General features: G+C 34.1%; 2 protein-coding genes across 3 annotated transcripts in view; both read left to right on the top strand.

Annotated features, from left to right (window-relative positions):
- LOC111053018 overlaps positions 1–19,275 on the top strand; it is a 208,421-nt gene that overhangs the window by 102,420 nt on the left and 86,726 nt on the right. Inside the window, exons 1-3 of one of the 2 annotated variants that reach the window (XM_039420504.1) lie at positions 2,935–3,084; positions 4,591–4,729; positions 14,044–14,215. The gene's annotated coding sequence lies outside the window, so the exon portion shown is untranslated. Of the gene's footprint in view, positions 1–2,934; positions 3,085–4,590; positions 4,730–14,043; positions 14,216–19,275 lie in introns of those variants that run through there. The other variant, XM_039420503.1, reaches the window with a different exon arrangement.
- Positions 16,802–17,608, top strand: LOC120349582. The gene has a single exon (XM_039419983.1). It carries the CDS (start codon positions 16,802–16,804, stop codon positions 17,606–17,608), a length of 807 nt encoding a protein of 268 aa, XP_039275917.1.

Below are 19,275 nucleotides of genomic sequence, written 5' to 3' on the forward strand. Positions count from 1 at the left end.
ATGAATACTATAATAATTTGCATGCACCAATCAAATGGTAGTGATTGATAGGTGGTAATGGTGAGCTGATTCAAATTTATTTGTATATATTTCCACAAATGATAAGAATTTATGAGTTATTGTTGTACAGTTTATGTTTTGGATATGGCCCGAAGGCAAATAAATTATTAAAGATGTAACATAAGTAATAATTTAATAGTTTGGTACGGTCTATTTAAGACATGAATGGCGGAGGAACAGATTATTTAAATTTTATGTAAATTTGGAAATCAGAAATGAAAATTGTAAATGAGAAAAGAGAACTTCTCCACTTGCCTGCCAACGACCACCATGAGATGTCACCAAAAATTATAGAGCGCAATATCTTCCTATACCTTTAATAACTTAAAGTTAAATCAAATTTCTAAATTTTTTCATAAGACTTTGTGATGCAAATGTAAAGCAGAAGTCATTTTTAAATAATTTTTTAACCCCTTGGAAGAGACGACTCCGGCTACAATAATCCAGGACCACCAGGAGTTTGGATCGACATCAGCAGCTCATAGAAAATTCCAGCATGTGAGTGAAAAATATTCGAAATAGTGATAGGGCGCCCTCAGTGCTTCGAAATGAAATAAGAATCAAAGCTAGCTCGTCGAAAGGGTTTTTTATAAATTAAGAATTTGGTAAAAATACTTGCGCAAGTTTAAAGATAGTATAAAAGGTATTTTATTAGATAGTATCAAATCAATCCATATATCAAAAGATCCATCAATCAAAAAAATACTAAGTTCTAGGCTGTTAATACCATATTCATATGATCATTAATTTCTACTATATGGTTTGCGATAATATAATGTAGCTCTGATTCACTAGATGAATTGATCTATCTATTCCGTCAGGTGCCGAATCTCGCACCCTGAGATAAAAAATATTTATCATAAAGAAATCTATTGGAAACCATAGAATTTAATATATATTTGGATTATTAGTTTGTCAATTTATCATGCTGTTTTAAGAAATTTATATACAAAATACAATTGTCCAGGTTGACAAGTATCAGCAAGTTGATATCGAAGCTACATGCAAATAGATGCATATGATCATGAAATGAAGCACATGGTAACATTTCGTGCTATAGAACTTAAAGAATAATATTAACCTGTGATATTTCATTGATTTCGTTTCTTGTTATATTATATATTCCTGTCGCTCTATATATTTTTGTTGTGACTTATTTTTTGAGATATTTGTTAATATATGTATCAAATTTTTTATGGTGTATGATTTATTTTTTATTCCTCAATACTATAGGATATAAGTTTTATATATATATTTTTCAATAAATTATCAGTATTATTGTGGAAGCTCATATCTGGGCCTATAAAGATTTTTATGAGACTATATCCTAGTAAAACCACAATCAGATTTTATAATTATTGAAATATTTCTCATGCTCTACCGATTGATGCCAAGCAGGAGGCTAATCGTTATTTAATTATAAAAAATAACGTGACAGTGTATAAATAGCTATCTAGGGTATAAATTTGAAGAAAATCGTTAGAGCCGTTTTCTAGAAAACCATGAAAAACATGGTTTTTTAGCCATTATCCGCCATTTTGAATTGAATTTTATTGAATTTCTTAAAGTCGGATCCTCATGGTATGAGGACCTTAAGTTTAAAATTTCAAGTCAATCGGTTAATTAGGAATGGAGTTATCGTGTTCACAGACAGACACACACACACACACACACACACACACACACACACACACACACACACACACACACACACACACACACACACACACACACACACACACACACACACACACACACACACACACACACACACACACACACACCATGTTTTTGGACTCAGGGGACCGTGAAACGTATAGAAAACATGAAATTGGAATACCGTAAATTTTTTTGGAAAGCAATACTTCCCTTACCTATGGTATTAGGGCAAGGAAAGTAATATATAAAATAGTAAAGAAACTCAGTAATCAACATTTTAAAATTCTACAACTACCCGATCAAATCGAAGAGTTCAAAAATTACTTAGGAACACACTTACAAACCTTATCTACTGATGATAGCTGAGTTAAGTTATTCTCATGGGCAAATGTTACTCAATTCACTTATTGACCGAGCGAAGTGAGGTCTAAGATTCAAGTCGTCGGTTTGGCATTTCTCTTAATGTTTAAATGTTTATATGTTATATGTTTATATGTTACCGCGAAACGCGGTAATAGATTTCCATGAAATTTGACAGGTATGTTCCATTTTAAATTGCGCGTCTACGTATATACAAGGTTTTTGGAAATTTTGCATTTCAAGGATAATATAAAAGGAAAAAGGAGCCTCCTTCATACGTCAATATTAGAGTGAAAATCAAACTATAGAATTATTCATCATAAATCAGCTGTCGAGTTGACTATAAATTGCATGCCATGACGCATGCAATTCAATATTTCAATGTAACTTGGTAAAAAATTAGCAGTTGTGTAGACTATAAATTGCATGCCTCATTGAATGCAATTTTTATGCACTATTAAATAGGATGGAAAAAACTTATAACAGCTTGTCTGGCCGCCTAGATGTCTTCTGGTTTTCTTGCGCTAAATTCCGGAAAGCGTTATAATATGATAATTAAATCTTTTGTAAGCATGATCTGATCAAATAAATAGTTAGTGTATCAGTGTGGATGTGCTTATAGTTTGGGACGTTGTTATAACTGCGCGACGTCTACTGTTCACAGAACTACTAGTTAGTAATATTAAAGCTGTATTCATGAAAAATAGAGATGATTCAAACGTCATTCTCATTGGATGCGGTAAGTTGCAATCATAAACCGTTGATATTATTGGAATATTGAAAGTCTGAATTTGAATTGCAAATGACAAAATCGTAAAGATTACCTACCGTACTGTTTTTGCTCAGACTCTATTTCAGAAAATTTATTCTGTAAGTTGTATCATATAACGTAGCCTAAGTATAATGTAGGTATCCTACTAGACATTCTATGATCAACATTATACTTTTTAGTTTTAACTAAATTTCTACACACGCTGTTTGTGGAGTGGCTACGGCATTAATATTGTGAGTGGAATTCTTGTGATTATTTATCATTATTATTATACTGTATGGCAATGCGATCTATCACAGAGATACTGATTATTTATTTATTTATTATTGTATGGTGCCAAGCAAAGCTTATTAGTGAATACAGTAATCTCCATAAGTGATTTCTTCATAAAAATATTTTAAAATGTGATGTTAAAACCTTTCACAGATCAAGTTATTATATGAAAATAAAATAATGTTGGTAAAGTCTAAATTGGGTGATCACCAGACTAGCCTGTCACTCATATTGTTGAAGCTTGTGAACACAAGTAAATTGTTATATTGTAGGCCTGTTCAAACACTAGCTCACTATTATTAAATTTTAACCGGGTGTTTCCAAACTCCCTACCAAATTTTAGGGCAATGTTCCTGGGTAAGAAACATATCTAAATATAATTTTATAAATTGTCCAAACGTCCTTAGTCACTTACCATTTTGTTTTTCCACTAACTTCTATTTAAATAATGGCTGAACATACGGGAGTGAAACTTTGCACTCACATTCACAACTAGACAGAGCTACAAAAACATTATGACAATTGTTCAAGTTCATAAAACTAAATAGAAACCGTTCTTATTTTATTTTCTTGAATAACCAAAAAACTGTTGGTTTTACAGACAACTTCATTACAAATCGATTGACACCACATGTTTTGAGATTGAACGAATATTAAGTGAGATATGGCAGATTAAGGCCCGCCGCAAAGTAGACCCACGCTAATCCACGAAAAGCAACCCACGCCGTGGGATGTTTTGTAAACAATTGCTATAGAATTATTCATAATTAATCAGCTGACAAGTGGATTATTCATTGCATGCATTACACAGATGTCTGGAGGAGCCTAGCAATGGTTTACAAAACATCCCACGGCGTGGGTTGCTTTTCGTGGATTAATGTGAGTCTACTTTGCGGCGGGCCTTAGTGGTAGGTGACCTACCCTTAGAGGGTTATGTAACGTGTTATTATTGTACGAAATTATTTGAAATCGCTTACGAATGCAAACCTCCAGAGGTTACCTATATCACTAATGCTGCCACATCTCACTTAATATTTGTTCAATCTTAAAAAATGAGATGTCAATCGATTTGTAATTGAATTTACTAAAAAAAAAATTCTTGTAAGTTTTTGTAAAATCAACGGTTTTTAGGATATTAAAGAAATACATTTTAAAACGCCCGCCATTTTGTTTGATGGATTTGAATAAAATTCTAAATTCTAAATTTTTTTGTTTTTTGAATTTATCATAATTTTTTTCTTAGCTCTGCCAAGTGATAAATAATTGTGCAAAGATTCCCTTCCATATGTTCAGTCGTACATGGAAAAGCAAAATGGCGGCTGTCAATAACTAAGGATTTTTGGACAGTTTAGAAATTGTATTTATATATGTTTCATACCCAGGAACAATGGCCTAGAATATTGGTAGGGTGTTTGGAAACACTCTGTATAATGTACGCTAAGTAACTCTGCATTTTTCTTTGACAGGATAATGACACATTTACGAGTTCTTGTTGGATGGACCTTACTTGCATTAGCTTTTCAATGTTCACTGACTGCTCTGTGTACAGAGACAGAGGTACAAGTTGCAAAAGTGGAAGTATTAGAATATTATTTGATGCTCGAGGTATTGTACATCTCATTTTATAATAATATGTAGAATAATCAAAGCATTGTAAAGTAAATCATAAATTTGTAAAATAAACATTTTTAATGTCGTTTGTGAGAGCAGGAAAAATTCAAAAATTACTAAAACAAATGCTTTGGCCTGGGCTAAAAAAAGAATAAAATTACATCCTTTAAGTGTGTATACACAGGCGTTCCGAGTTAAAGCAGACAGGCGTTCCCAGTTAGAGCGGTCAGGCGTTCCCAGTTAAAGCAGACAGGCGTTTCCAGTTAAAGCGGTCAGGCGTTCCCAGTTAAAGCGGTCAGGCGTTCCCAGTTAAAGCGGTCAGGCGTTCCCAGTTGAAGCGATCAGGCGTTCCCAGTTAAAGCGGTTTTAAGATCCAAAACCTACTGCGTTTTGAAAATTCGAGTTGAGGCTTATAACTTGTTTGGTGAAGTTTTTCAAAGTTTTTCGATTTGGCTACTATCAAGTTATCAAAAAAATCTTAGGATATTTTCTATTATTATTAATTTTTGATACTTGAACACCTGAATTAAACATTGTTTAAACATATCATTTCAAATTTGGTAAATTAACAGATTAATTCAAGAAATTTTGAGGATACATTCTTCGCGGTATTGTTGATTATAGATGAAAATTTGTTTATGGAAATATCAAATTTCAGAAAGTTACTTGATTTCAAAAAAATGTAATGTTGATTCAGAAGAAGTTATTAAAAAAATAAAATTTCCAATACTGTTAATGGAAAAAGTTTTATTTAAAAGGGTAATACTGATGTAAAATTTAAGAACATAAATTTCACAATTCCACTGTGTAAGGAGGATGTGCCTTCACCATTTATGTAAGGAGCCTCCACCAATTATGTAAGCAGGGAAAGAACTATATACAAAGAGAACAGAAATACTAAAACTTTATTTAATTGGTATCTTTCGGTTTACATGGTTGAAAATGATAAATATTAATTTTTCTCTATTCCAAAAAAGGTAAAATATAAATATATATACAAACACAATGTCAAGAGGAGTGCAGGAGGGAGATGCTCTATCAGCAACTCTCTTCAAGATTCAACCATTTTCCAATTGGTGTTGATCCTGTAATCTTCTTTGTTCTGTAATAAATAAATACTTCAGCCGGGACCGAAAGTTTAACGTGCCCAGACTAGATTTTATCTTGACTATATTTTGAGATACACAAAAATAATATAGAAACTTTTTGTGTAGTTGAGAAGTTGATATTGTGGTGATTATTCATATTGAATGGAAATAGTTATTTGTGCAACTAGTGTGCAAAGTGACAGTTTGCTGCACCAAAAGAAACGTTTACAGGCGAGGGCGGAATGGTTTCTTCAGTGCAGCAGAGGAACTTTGCGCACGTATTTCACATTAAGTTTTTCCTACAGTTACCATTGAATATGAAAAGTGGGTAATTATGGGTAAAATTGCCTGAAATGCATCAAATGTTTTTCTGTGTAATTTTATTATTGATAAAAACCTTAATTTATTGTCAAATTGAATAAAAATGTTGTCCTTGGTTATAATATATACTTAATAATTAGCGCGTTGTGCTTCGTTGCACCTCTGCTCACTATAGCAGCCCAGTCACTGTTACCAACTTCATTTTGATTTTGCTGCACTGTTGCTCCATATAACCTACTAAGTATTTTGCGTTGCCATGTTGCAAATCTGGAGTGCAGAAAAATTTTTCTCGCACTAGAGCGGAAAAGTGATTCTTTGCGTTCTGTAATCAGTGCAGCAATGGCCACTTTTCAACGTAACTGTAGGAAAAGATTATAAATTGTCAGATTAAATCTGTGGTTTTTTGACAATTTCTTAGTCTTTTTCATTCAATAATATACAAAGTTTTTCACTTTTGAAGAAACGCAAGCTTTCAGCTTTAAACATCATCACTACTTTCTTTGTCTGAATGAATTGCATTGTGTTGAATATTATTATTATAACAATGTTCAAAGTTGATAACATTTAAAATTTATTATCAAACATACATACCATACAAACACTCCCAAATTTGAACATGACTTGAGTATTTAGTCAAAATGTGTAACTTGCTGCTTTCTTTTGATGATGGAAATTCTTATATTAGGCAGGTTGACTGTGATGCAGAAGTAGTAATTGTTATGAAAAGATCACAATGAATGTATTAGGCGGAGACTTCAATGTAGACTTTAACTTGGAGAGTAGCTTCAGAGATGATCTTTGTAATTTGTTGGCCAGTTTCAATCTAACCATCACTACAAGACAGATGACAAGACCCGCCAGATTAGAAGCCGGAGGTTCCTGCATAGACAATATCGTCACAGATATCCATTATACTCGATGGGAAAGTGCAATTCTATATACGGCATTTTCCGATCACTTATAGCTTTAACCCTGAAAATAAAAATTGATAATAAATCCTTTGTCAGTAAGACACGCAATAGTCCAATTTTTTTAAGACAAATTAGCTCAAGTAGGACTAGTATATTTCTAGCATGTATGAAATCAATCAACTGGATAGCTGTTTACAAACTGATTGACCTAGATGAGAAAGTTGACATGTTCTATGAACTTTTCTTGTGGGCTGTCAACTCGGCTTATCCACTAGTCCTCAAAAGTACATTAAGGGGTGCTAGGAGTAAGTGGTACACACATGAATTGAGGGACTTGAAAGTGAAATGTGAACAACTGTTTCATGTATATAGCATTCTCGGCTCAACAGCGGTCAAGTTAGAGTATAACAATCTTAGAAAGACTTACAGGTCTAAAATCAAACTGGCTAAACTCAATTACAATAGTAAATTCATTAATGAGAGTAAAAACAAGAATAAATCAGCCTGGGTAGTAGTAAAGAAGCACCTTGGTTCAAATAATTCATCTCTGGACGATGCTTGCAAGTTGTCTGTAGATGAAATAAACAAGTTTTTCTTGGAAAAAATAATTTTACAAAGCAAAGATATCCCTAAGAGTAGTTTTGACTTCAGTCACTATGTATCATTAACGCCTGAACCAGAAACGAAGTTTAGTTTTCAGGAATTCACTGTTGGGAGGTTTTTGACACAATTCATAAAATGAACCCCAGCAATTGCTTAGATATCAATGGACTCAACTCCTCAATATTAAAAATAGCAGCTCCATATATCTCAGAAGTCCTAACCCATTTGTTCAATATATGCCTAGCGTCAGGTATTTTTCCTGATAAACTAAAGAGAGTCAAAATGATACCCGTGCTCAAGAAGGGTAATAAGGCCAACATTGAAAACTACAGACCCATCTGTATCATAGATATAATATCAAAATTGTTTGAAATGCTCCTTCATAAACAGCTTGTCAATTACTTTGAAAACAACAGTCTACTTTCTCGAGATCAGTACGGTTTTCGGAAAAATCTTAGTACTTCTGATAATGTCTTGAATCTTATTGAGGGAGTCATCAGTAGCTTAGAGCACAAGAGACTTGTGAACCTCAGAGCATTTGACTTTTCTAAAGCTTTTGAGTCAGTGAAGCATAATATTCTATCTGAAAAGCTTTCTTTTTATGGCCTTGACAAGTTAGCTGTGGATCTAATTGGTTCATACTTGGGTCGCAGAATGCAATTTGTCTATGGAAACGGCGAATTCTCAAGTGGTAAGCTGGTTAGATATGGTGTCCCCCAGGGTTCAATACTTGGTCCACTGTTGTTTATCATTCACATAAATGATTTGTCAGGTGTGATAAGGAACTGCTGTGATCAAACACAACCCTATCTTTTTGCCGATGACCTGGGCTTATTGGTGAATGGGACGGGAAAACAAAATGTTGACACAGTTGTTGAATTCAAACAATTTGTGTCTCAACCTCCTGAAAACCTGTGACCTACAGTTTAGCTTCAACCCTAGGTTTACTGGCACAGATTCCCTCAAATTCCTGGGTATCATGCTTGACTCGAATTTAAATTGGAGAAAGCACATTGATTATACAGCTGGTAAACTAAGTAAGGGTTTGTTTGTCCTACGTAGATTAACTCACATAGTTAATCATGAAGTTTTAATGAGTGTCTTTTATGCTCTCATCCATAGCCATTTAGCCTATGGGATTCAGCTCTGGGGAAATTGTTCGGCATCTATTAAAATTTTCAGACTCCAGAAGAAGGCCATTCGAATAATTTGTCAGGCACCACCCCTAGCAACATGTAGGCCGCTCTTTCGTAAACTAGGCGTCTTGACTCTCCCATCTTTATATGTTTTTACTTGTCTGATGTACATGAAAAAAAACCTTAATGAATATAGTCGAAATGGTGACATACATAATTATATGACATACATAATAATTATAAGCCTAGAAAAATGCTAAGGGATATAAAGTCGGTTGAGGATGAGAATAGATTTTCTGTTTTATCCTCGAATGAATCGTCTCCTTCGAAACCTCATAGACAGCAAGTGGTGGCGCAGGTTCACAGGCCAGCATCACAAATTGAATGTGATCGAATGAGCTTTCCTCCAAGTAATAAACCAAGGCGAGTTTATAAGTCTATGTCGGGGATGAAAAAGCGAAATAAAATAGTAATATTATCTGATAGTCAGGGCAGATACTTTTCCAGATATGTTCAAGCACTTACTGATAATTATGACTGCTTTGTGCACACACAGTCCAGCGCTAAACTAAAGCAGGTGATTGAGGGAGGAAAGTGTTTTATAAAAAATATGACTGAGGAAGACTACGTGGTCATTTTGGCAGGAAGCAACGACATGCACGTGCATGAGCCCGGTCAGCTGACCATAATGCAAGGCCTAGACGCTCTGTTTTCTCTACCCAATCGGACAAATGTGATTCTACACACGATTCCATTTCGTTTTGACAACACTGCCCTCAACGATGACATACACTTTGCCAATTCACTTATCAGAAATATATTGGAAAAGTATAAGGGAAAACTAAATATCACCCTCAAAGACACAAGTCAATATTTGAAACGCAGGTGCTTTACACGACATGGTCTTCATTATAGCACAATGGGAAAAAAGATAATTTGCGAGGAAATTTTCAAAACTATTGGAAACTCAAGGATTTTATATGAAGCTGCTCAGAGTAGGAGTTTGGTCTGTTCGACAGAAATTGAATCTGTCCAGGACAGTCTTGCGGTGCGTTCTGAGGCAGTTACTGATGATGACTCCATCGTGGAATTTCGGGGGTTCTCACCCACTTGCCAGGAGTTACAAGGTTTCTCATTTACTCCAAGGGATTCAACAACTGACAGCGGTGAACATCCTTTTGCAGTACTAAGTGAAGCTGGTAACGTGAGTGACTCTTCAATTGTGAACTTTACAACTGCTCAATCACATTACGATGGTATTTTTTTAGACAACTCTCTATAACTGATCAACACGATCAAAACAATTTAGAGCTTAGAATGTGTTTACAGTCTAAAAGGTGTTCAGGGTGTGTTTGCATGTGTTTTGACAACTGTAATAAGAATTATTCATTTAAGCAGCATACTAAACAGAATACTAAATCTGTTCAAAATGTGACTCTTGTTGACACGTCAACGTTTTTATGTACTGATATAGGGGATACAACACCTAGCAGTAAAACAGTTACAGGGGCAATTATAAAAGGAAAAAGTTTTAAATGCGATTCAGCTAGCGGTAATATAAATATTCTCCACCAGAATGTACAGAGTCTATCTAATAAAATAGGTTTAATTGAACAAATCATTGTGGATAAGAAACTAGATATTTTATGTCTTACTGAGCATTGGATGACTGAGGTTGAACTGGAAGTAAATTCTAATCTAAAAGAACTTCAATTAGTTACTGGTTACTGCCGCACAACACGAATGCATGGTGGGGTAGCCATTTATTCAAAATATAGACCTTCACAGTATAGATTATTAAAATATATAAATAACATTTCTGTAGAGCTGGACTGCGAATTAGCAGGTGTAGAATTCTCAAATATTGATACTATGGTCATTACTGTATATTGTAGTCCTCAAGGTACTTTTGAAATGTTTTGTAAAATAATGGAATTAGCTCTTAGTTACTTGAATAAGAGAAACCGAAAGTCAATAGTTTGTGGGGACTTCAACTTACGTTTCAATGCAAATGACAAACAGGCAGATCACTTTGTTAATTTGTGTAGTATGTATGGCTTTGAAATGAGGGTTTATGAGCCGACTAGGGGGGCCAATTGTCTTGATAATGTTTTCTCATCCAGCTTACAAGACAGTTTGAGTGTAGAAATAAGCAACTGCCATGTCAGCGACCACTTAGGACAGCTTATCTCAGTAAAATTCAATAAATCTCAAAAAAGTTTGTTGTCCTCGAGTAAGATCTATAGAAAAGTCACTAAAATAAATGAAAGTAATATTAATGTATTTAGATGCCACCTGTTAAAGGAAGGTTGGTCAGTTTCTATTTATGATAGTGATGTTGATACGAGCTTTGATGTATTTTTGAATACAGTTATATATTATTATGATCTGAGTTTCAACATGATCAAAAAAATTAATTCTAACTCAAGAACCGCTAGGCATTCTTATAATAAAATCAATTATTGGTTCACTCCGGAGCTGAAAGAGCAGAAAAATAGGTTGGACTTTCTGTATTTTCTTTCTAAAACACACTTAGATTATAGATATATGTATATTAGAGAAAAAAGTTCATATAGACTAATGATAAGAGAAGCAAAGAAAGTAGCAAACAGAAATATTATAGAAAATTCTGAAAATAAGTCAAAAATGTTGTGGAACATTGTAAATAAAAGTAAAACAAAAAGAGAGGAGTTACCGCAAATAAATATATCTCCTGATAATTTTAATAGCTTTTTTGTAAATACAGCTGAAGAAATTAAGAAAAAACTTGTTAAAAACTATAGAGTAACATCGGCTGAACTATTAGAAAAGAAAAATATTCCTGAAAATATTAAGAAGTTCCGATTCAAACCTGTAACAGAAAATTGTATCTTGGAAGTTGTAAAGCATATGTCTACAAAGAATAGTAAGGACCACTATGGACTGTCCAATGCTCTAATAAAGAATATTATCAATTGTATTCTAACCCCGTTCACATGCCTTGTAAATAAAGTCATTGCGGAAGGGAAATTTCCCACCTCACTCAAAATCACTAAAGTAATACCGGTTTTCAAGAAGGGTAAACATGAAGATATTACAAACTTCAGGCCCATTGCTATAGTTCCTATTTTTTCGAAAATAATAGAAATTCTGCTTGGAAAGCAATTTTGCAAATTTTTGGAGGAGAATGACTTGCTCTGTAAGACTCAGTTCGGTTTCCGAAAAGGCCTATCAACCACCCATGCTCTGATTAAATTGGTGGAGGAAATTCTGGACTGTTTTGAGGAGAAATGTTCTGCTGCTGTATCATTCTGCGACCTCAGTAGAGCTTTTGAATGTGTTTCACATGACATCCTGTTAGCAAAATTGAAGCACTTACAGATTGAAGGATTAGCACTGGATTTATTCTCCAGCTATTTGCAGGGCAGAACTCAATATGTATGTGTGGATGGTAAAAGCTCGGGTACTTTGTCTGTTAAGTGTGGAGTACCTCAGGGCTCGGTCCTGGGTCCTTTGCTCTTTCTTATTATGATTGATGATTTGAGCATCAATGTCCCATCGAAAATAGTCTTATATGCAGATGACACCACAGTTCTCAATAGGCATTCAGATGACACTCAGGCTGTGGCACTTTCTGAATCTAATTTGAAGGTAGTTCAAACGTGGTTGAATGCGAATGAGCTGCTTCTCAATGCAGATAAAACAACAACAATCACGTTTGGGCTTAAAAGTAGATCTGCTTCCAATAGCACAAATAATAAGGCTCAGAAATTTTTGGGAATCATTGTAGACCCTACTCTAACTTGGACCCATCACATTGCCAGTCTGAAAAATAAGTTGAGCAGCAGTGTATTTGCCCTCAAACGTCTTTGTGGTGAGCTGGACCAGGATGGCATTCGTCAGGCCTATTTTGGCATTTTTCAGTCGCATATCCAATATGGCCTAATAGTCTGGGGTTGTGCAGCACAAGCGCATGATATCTTTTTGTTGCAGAAAAAGGCTGTCAGAGTCATTGCCAAAGCTCCATTTCGTGAACATTGTAGAGAAATTTTTAAGGGATTGCGTATATCAACACTCTTTTCATTATACATATTACAATGTTTACTGTTCTTGAAAGCTAATCCCGATAAAATGGAGTTGAGAAGTGCTACACACACACATAATACTCGAACAAGTCAATCTTTGAATTTAGCAAGAAGCAGACTCCACAAGACAGATCAAAGCCCCACTAATGCCGCAATCAAAATTATGAATAGACTGCCCTTTGAAATAAGACAACTTAATTACAAAAGGTTTAGAAATGTGCTAGAAAAATTTCTCTTAGATAATCCCTTCTACTCCGTCAAAGAATATATGGAGAAAAAATTATATCCAAGGGATTTTGAAATGAATTAAAAATAATGTATATTTTTGAATGATGTGTATTGTTGTATATTATGAACTGTATGTAATGTATATTTGAATTTCAATCCAATGTACTACTGTGACTGTTTATTGTGGTGGTTTATTGCCCGTTTTTATTGTGCTGTATTGTATTGTGTTGACTGGCCTATATGTCAAATTGTGATGTACTATTGAGGCTAATAAAGATATTCTATTCTATTCTATTCTATTCTATCATACCAGAGGAAGGTTGAATCTCAGAATTGATTCTCACCAATATGCGAGTACCCATAGGAATTAGCCCCTGAAGTAAGACTGTTGAGTACCTCACTATTCAAGTCACACATAAAAGGCTTACTTACAGAAAGATGTCTTTATTCTGTTGGAGAATTTTTTGAATAGCTTCAGTGTTCATCTGTTTAACTGTAACAGCTTTGTTGTGACTTGTGTTGGATCCCGTTTTAATACCTGCTATTTATCAATTGCTGTTGTTAATTGCTATTTACCAATTTAGTTGTAATTTTTTTTTTTTACAAAATTACTACTTTGACTATATTATTATTATTTTAAAAATATTTTGACTGTTTTTAATTTTATTGTATATTGACGTTTGTTACAACACTTTGTGTTTTATGACAATAAAGGATTATTGATTGATTGATATTGATTGATTGAAATGCAATCAAAATGAGTAACTTGACAATAATTTGAGGGATGTACATAGTCTTTCATAGGGAAAGACTAGTATTACAATATTATATGAATTGCTAATTTCAAATTCATTACGATAGATCTAATTTGTTACGGTACTAAAATAATGACTAAGTTTTTTTGCGAAAAATGTTTATACTATGTATAAAATTTTTTCATTATACTAATTACTACAGGTTCAAACTACTCAGAGGTCGGGTGCTGGAGATAATGCGACGTTCATGTACCAAAACTGTGGTAGGCTACCTACTTTGACAGATTACAATTCCTGGAGGACCAAGAAGTTCCAAGGCCACCCACAACCAGTACGTCTTTACTAAATGAGAAATGCATTTTAAATGTGACGAGGTAAGAATTAATACAACTCAGCAGTGTCATGTGTCATTATTTTATTATTTTTCAAGTCCATAGAAATTGCATGTAAGAGGTTGTAGCGTAAATATAATTCAAATTAAAATATGTTTTATTCCTTCAAGTATTTACAGAGAAACACGAAAAAACTTAATATTACGGAATTCCTTCAGAAAGACTAAACGTCGGCGTGTGGAGGAGAGTTCCATAGACAACACAAGCAGTCACAACATAGAATAATTATAATAGAAAAAATAAACTTCAGAATAGAATAATGATAATAATGGATTAAATACAGATTCAAATAATAGTAAAATAAGAAATAATACTTAATTAAGAAATAAAAGATAAAAAGAAAAATATTAGCTAAACTTAGGATTGATTTTATTTCTTGTGCAGGCCAAGAAATCCCAGGGAATGAAGGAGGCTGTGTGTTCGCGTCCTGTATTTATTTTATAATGTAATGGATTGATAGAGGAAAAAAATCAATATGATGAATCCTTTGATAGTTCTGGCTTTCTGATAGTTATCGGATATAACGTGAGCGGAGCAGAGCTTCGGCTGCCTCCGCGCCAATGTGATACAGCCACCTGTCCACACCCCTTCGGTAAACGGCTAGACTATACACCTCCACCTCTCTTATTCCGTTCGGCAAGTTTCTATATAAAATGTGAGCCAAGTAAAATAAATTTGACAGCTCTGACCCATGTGTCAGTTGTGGAACATCATAATATTATAGTTGGTCCTGTGGCGAGTTTCATACCGGAAATTTAAATTTGTTTCACCTAAGATCTGGGTTTTGTATTTTTTCAAGTGAATTAATAATGTTTTGATGAAGATCTGTCTGATATATGAAACCGGGAATTCTGAAAAAAGCAGAAATTATAAGTACAAATACATTAAAATGAGACATGCTATGACTCGTCTGCCTGTAGCGGTACCAAAAAGAAACTGATAGGATCCTATATACAAAAGTATAATGCTGACATGTTTCACTTACACCCCAACAAATTAATCTTGTAATTAATTAGAATAATTCGAAAAGAAATAATCACTTTCACGAGGAGGTGAGATTCAAATGTGCTTTCCATCAACAGCGCCGAGGCAATGTCTTTCGGAGGAGACAATAAGTCGTCGGTCCCAACTACCTAAAAAGTAGTCGTCATCTCTCATCATCATCCCTCTCACTCATTACCCACGCACAAGCCTAAGAGCTTATGTGGGCATCACCCTCAGTATTATTACTATTCTATCAATGTGGAAAAATCGTCAAATCTTCCTCGAATTTATCTACTACAGCAGTCAAGCTTTGTCGGCTGTCTGAGGTCTGTTATTGATGGTTTTAGAAAGCAGTAGTGTTATATTACTCTTAGACCAGTTATAGAATAGACACGCTGGGAAGTCTAGCCTCTGAAGCCAACATCTACTGCCATATCACCAAATCGAGACATCATCATCGGATAGAAAACTTTCAGATTGTGTCTATTTCAGAAGGATGTAAATTATTATTCATTAAAATGGTAAACTTCCGCTATGCTCCCGCTGAAATAGTCACAATCTGCTATGGAAAACTGTGAAATTTAGTCTTAGAAAAGAGTGGACTGTATAAATAGGAAAGAATAAATCAAATTCTGAAAAAAAGAGAAACAATGTGTCTTGACTGATTTGACACCTGACTGAAATTCCACTTGAGTACAAGAACCGTTGTGCATTCAAAAATCTGTGCACTGGAATGAATGCAAAACAGTTTTAGGCAACTCAGTATTAAAACTAATCAACAAAATGTAGGCTAAGGTGAAATGCCAAATGAAAAAGTAGGTTAGTAAAATACAAACTTTAATCAGCATTAAAGAATATCAAATCACATGAACAAGAAGTAAAAATGTAGTTGATCCTAGTTGACATAAGAAAAATATGATGCCAACAAAGTTATTTTAAAATGGAAAAATGTTCTGTAAATTTAACTTTGTTATGAACAAGATTAGGATTGAGTTTAGAAAAGGATTGAAGTACATGAACAAACTTGAAAACGGTATTAATGAATCTAGTAAAAAAGAACAAGTTAAAACAGTAATCTGAATGCAAGAACTGATTGCAATGTAACAATTTGAAATAGTAAATTATAACCAAAGATAATCAGGTGATGATGTTACCAATATGGGCACATTTCAAATAAATCAATTATTAAAGAGTGACAGTAAAAAGTTATGAATATAACAGTAATGCACATAGAAAATAATCCATCTGGTTATCAAAATGGAATAATGAAACAGTTACTAAACAAACGTTTATAGAATACCAGAATCTATAATAAGTAGTATTTAGTTTTATTGGGTTTTTTTAGGTGTATTGTTGTGAAAATGAGTTGTGTCAAGTTACAAAACAATTAGAAATAGTGTCAGTATTAATTGCAGTTTGTGCAATGCTGAATTCCACTCTACATGTGTGAATTTGAAAGCTGAGGAAGTTAATTTCTTCCGAGAATCATCAGAAACAAAGTGGAAATGTAATGTTTGCACTCGTGAAAGAAGAAGAAGCCTGTACAGTTCGGAAGGGAGGGGTAATTCTGAGGCTGATAGTGATATGGTGAAGAGGTCGGGGGGATCAGCCGTAGCCACCCCCACTTCTGACTGTCTTTCCCCTTTGGACTTACAGCGCATCGCAGCTACTGTCAAAGATCTGTTAACAACCGAAATAGCTAAACTTATTCAAACTGAACTTGCTCCTGTTAGAAAAGAATTATCCGAATTAATAGTGTCCGTGGACTTTCTGTCTAATGAATTTGATAGTTTCAAGAAGGATTTAACATCTCAGAAGAGTGAAATAGAATCTCTCAAACGTGAAATCGCTGAGGTAAAAAGTGAAAATACGTTAATTGAAAATGAAATGGCTGAACTTCAGCGGTATACACGTAAAGACAACTTGATTCTGTCTGGAGTTCCGGAATCGAAGAATGAATCTGTGTTCGAAGTGTTTGACCAAATATCTAATATTTTGGGGAGCTCGATGAAATCTAAGGACTGCTTGAGCATAGCTCATAGGATGCCTGGTAGGGTGCAGGGCGCAGTAAAACCCATCGTCTACAAGTTCATTAAGCGGCAGGACAAATTAGCATGGCTTAATGACTTTAAAAAAATGGCTAGTAAAGATAAATCTGGTCCGGGTATCTCGACCAGTGTTGTGAACAAAAAGCTGCCAGCTGGGCGTATTGTGGCTCACGACCACCTGCCACCTTTCTTCCTGGAGCTCTTCAAAAAGGCCAAACAACAAGCCTCCACCAAGGGATACAGATTTGTCTGGATCAGGGACGGCAAGATATTGTTAAGGAAGGTCGAGGAAGGACAAGTGCTACATATTCGAGACGAGAAGGACTTGAGCAAGATAACATAAACTTTAAGCATGAATATAACAACCATTACAGGACATAATTTTTTTGAATTCCATTCAATTTAATAATGAATACTCAATATAGTTTCGATGAAGTAATAAATTTGGAATGTTTTGATACGATAGAGAATGATGATATTATTAGTTTTGATTTTCGTTCTAGTATAGATGGTGAAATAACAGATACTCTTGATTTTTTAAATATTATACATATGAATATTAGAAGTATCAACAGGAATTTTGATGAGTTTGTTTATATTTTGCAAAATTGTACAATAAAGTACGATATAATAATTCTAACGGAAACTTGGATGACAAAAGATAAGAATTTTGATTATAGCATAGATGGCTATACAGTTATTGATAAGCCAGGGCAACTGAATAATAGTAATGGATTATGTATTTTTGTAAAAGAATCGTTTGATGTTCATTATCTTAACTTTGAAAATTCGGCTGCAGATATTATTGCGATTAGATTAGTAGCTTTTAGTCACCCTGTCACATTATTGGCAGTGTACAGATCTCCATCATCAAACATAGAAACTTTTCTAAATGACTTAGATGTGAATATGTCTAATATTCATAAAAACGAAAATGTTCTTCTTATTGGAGACTTAAACATCGATATTTTAAGTAACAGTAATTTATCAACTGAATATAGCAGTCTTCTGCAAATGCATGGTCTGCAATCCCTGATAAATAAGCCTACTCGTATTTCAGGTCACACAAAAACATGTATAGATCATATATTCTGGAAAAATGTTCATTTTGGAGAGAGTTATGTACTGAGCTCTATACAAAAAACCTGCATAACGGACCATTTTTGTACAACTTTTCATTTGGGAAATCCAATCACAGTTTTAGAGAAGAGTGGAGAGATCTTTACTGAGAAAATTAACTACATGAAATTGATTGATAAGTTGAAGGGGGAAAGCTGGGAAACTGAAACTTGCTTCAATGAAATCAATGTGAATTTAGATGATAAAGTTGATAATTTTTACAGTAAACTAGTTAGCTACATAAAATCTTCCACTGATCAAATAAAAATTAAAAACAGGAATAGACCTCTAAGAAACTGGATCACTCCAGGACTTATTAGATCTATTAGGGAAAGAGACAAAATGCATAAAAAATTAAATAGTCAACCGTTCAATCAACAACTGCGGAATAAATACAAAACATACAGAAATACATTAAATAAACTTATAAAACAAACTAAATTCGATTATTATAGAAATAAAATATCGCTTTCCAAAGGTAATAGTAAGAAGACATGGGAATGTATTGAGGAAATTCTAGACAGAAGACCCGGAAACGCTGAATAAATATTTCTCTGAGGTAGGAAGAACTTATGCGGAGAGGATTGATACTGGGGATACATTGCAGTTGGTACATTCACAGAATTCACATTGTGATGCGACTAACACTCCAAATTCATTTTTTATGTACCCAACGAGCTCTGATGAGGTATTGCTTACTATTAAAGATTTAAAAACTAATTCTTCTCCTGGGGTGGATGGACTAGGAAATATATGCTTGAAAAATATATCAGAATACATAGCGAAGCCCTTGTCGATAATATTCAACAAATGTTTTGAATTAGGCCATTTTCCATCTCATTTCAAAATTGCAAAAATAATCCCTCTGTATAAATCAGGTGCCAAAAAAGC

Source organism: Nilaparvata lugens, chromosome 2, assembly GCF_014356525.2.
Source record: "Nilaparvata lugens isolate BPH chromosome 2, ASM1435652v1, whole genome shotgun sequence".
NCBI lineage: Eukaryota > Metazoa > Arthropoda > Insecta > Hemiptera > Delphacidae > Nilaparvata > Nilaparvata lugens.

Bases quoted from the DNA above. Each gene is read 5' to 3' on its own strand.
- LOC120349582 (XM_039419983.1), top strand. From the start codon at position 16,802: ATGGTGAAGAGGTCGGGGGGATCAGCCGTAGCCACCCCCACTTCTGAC.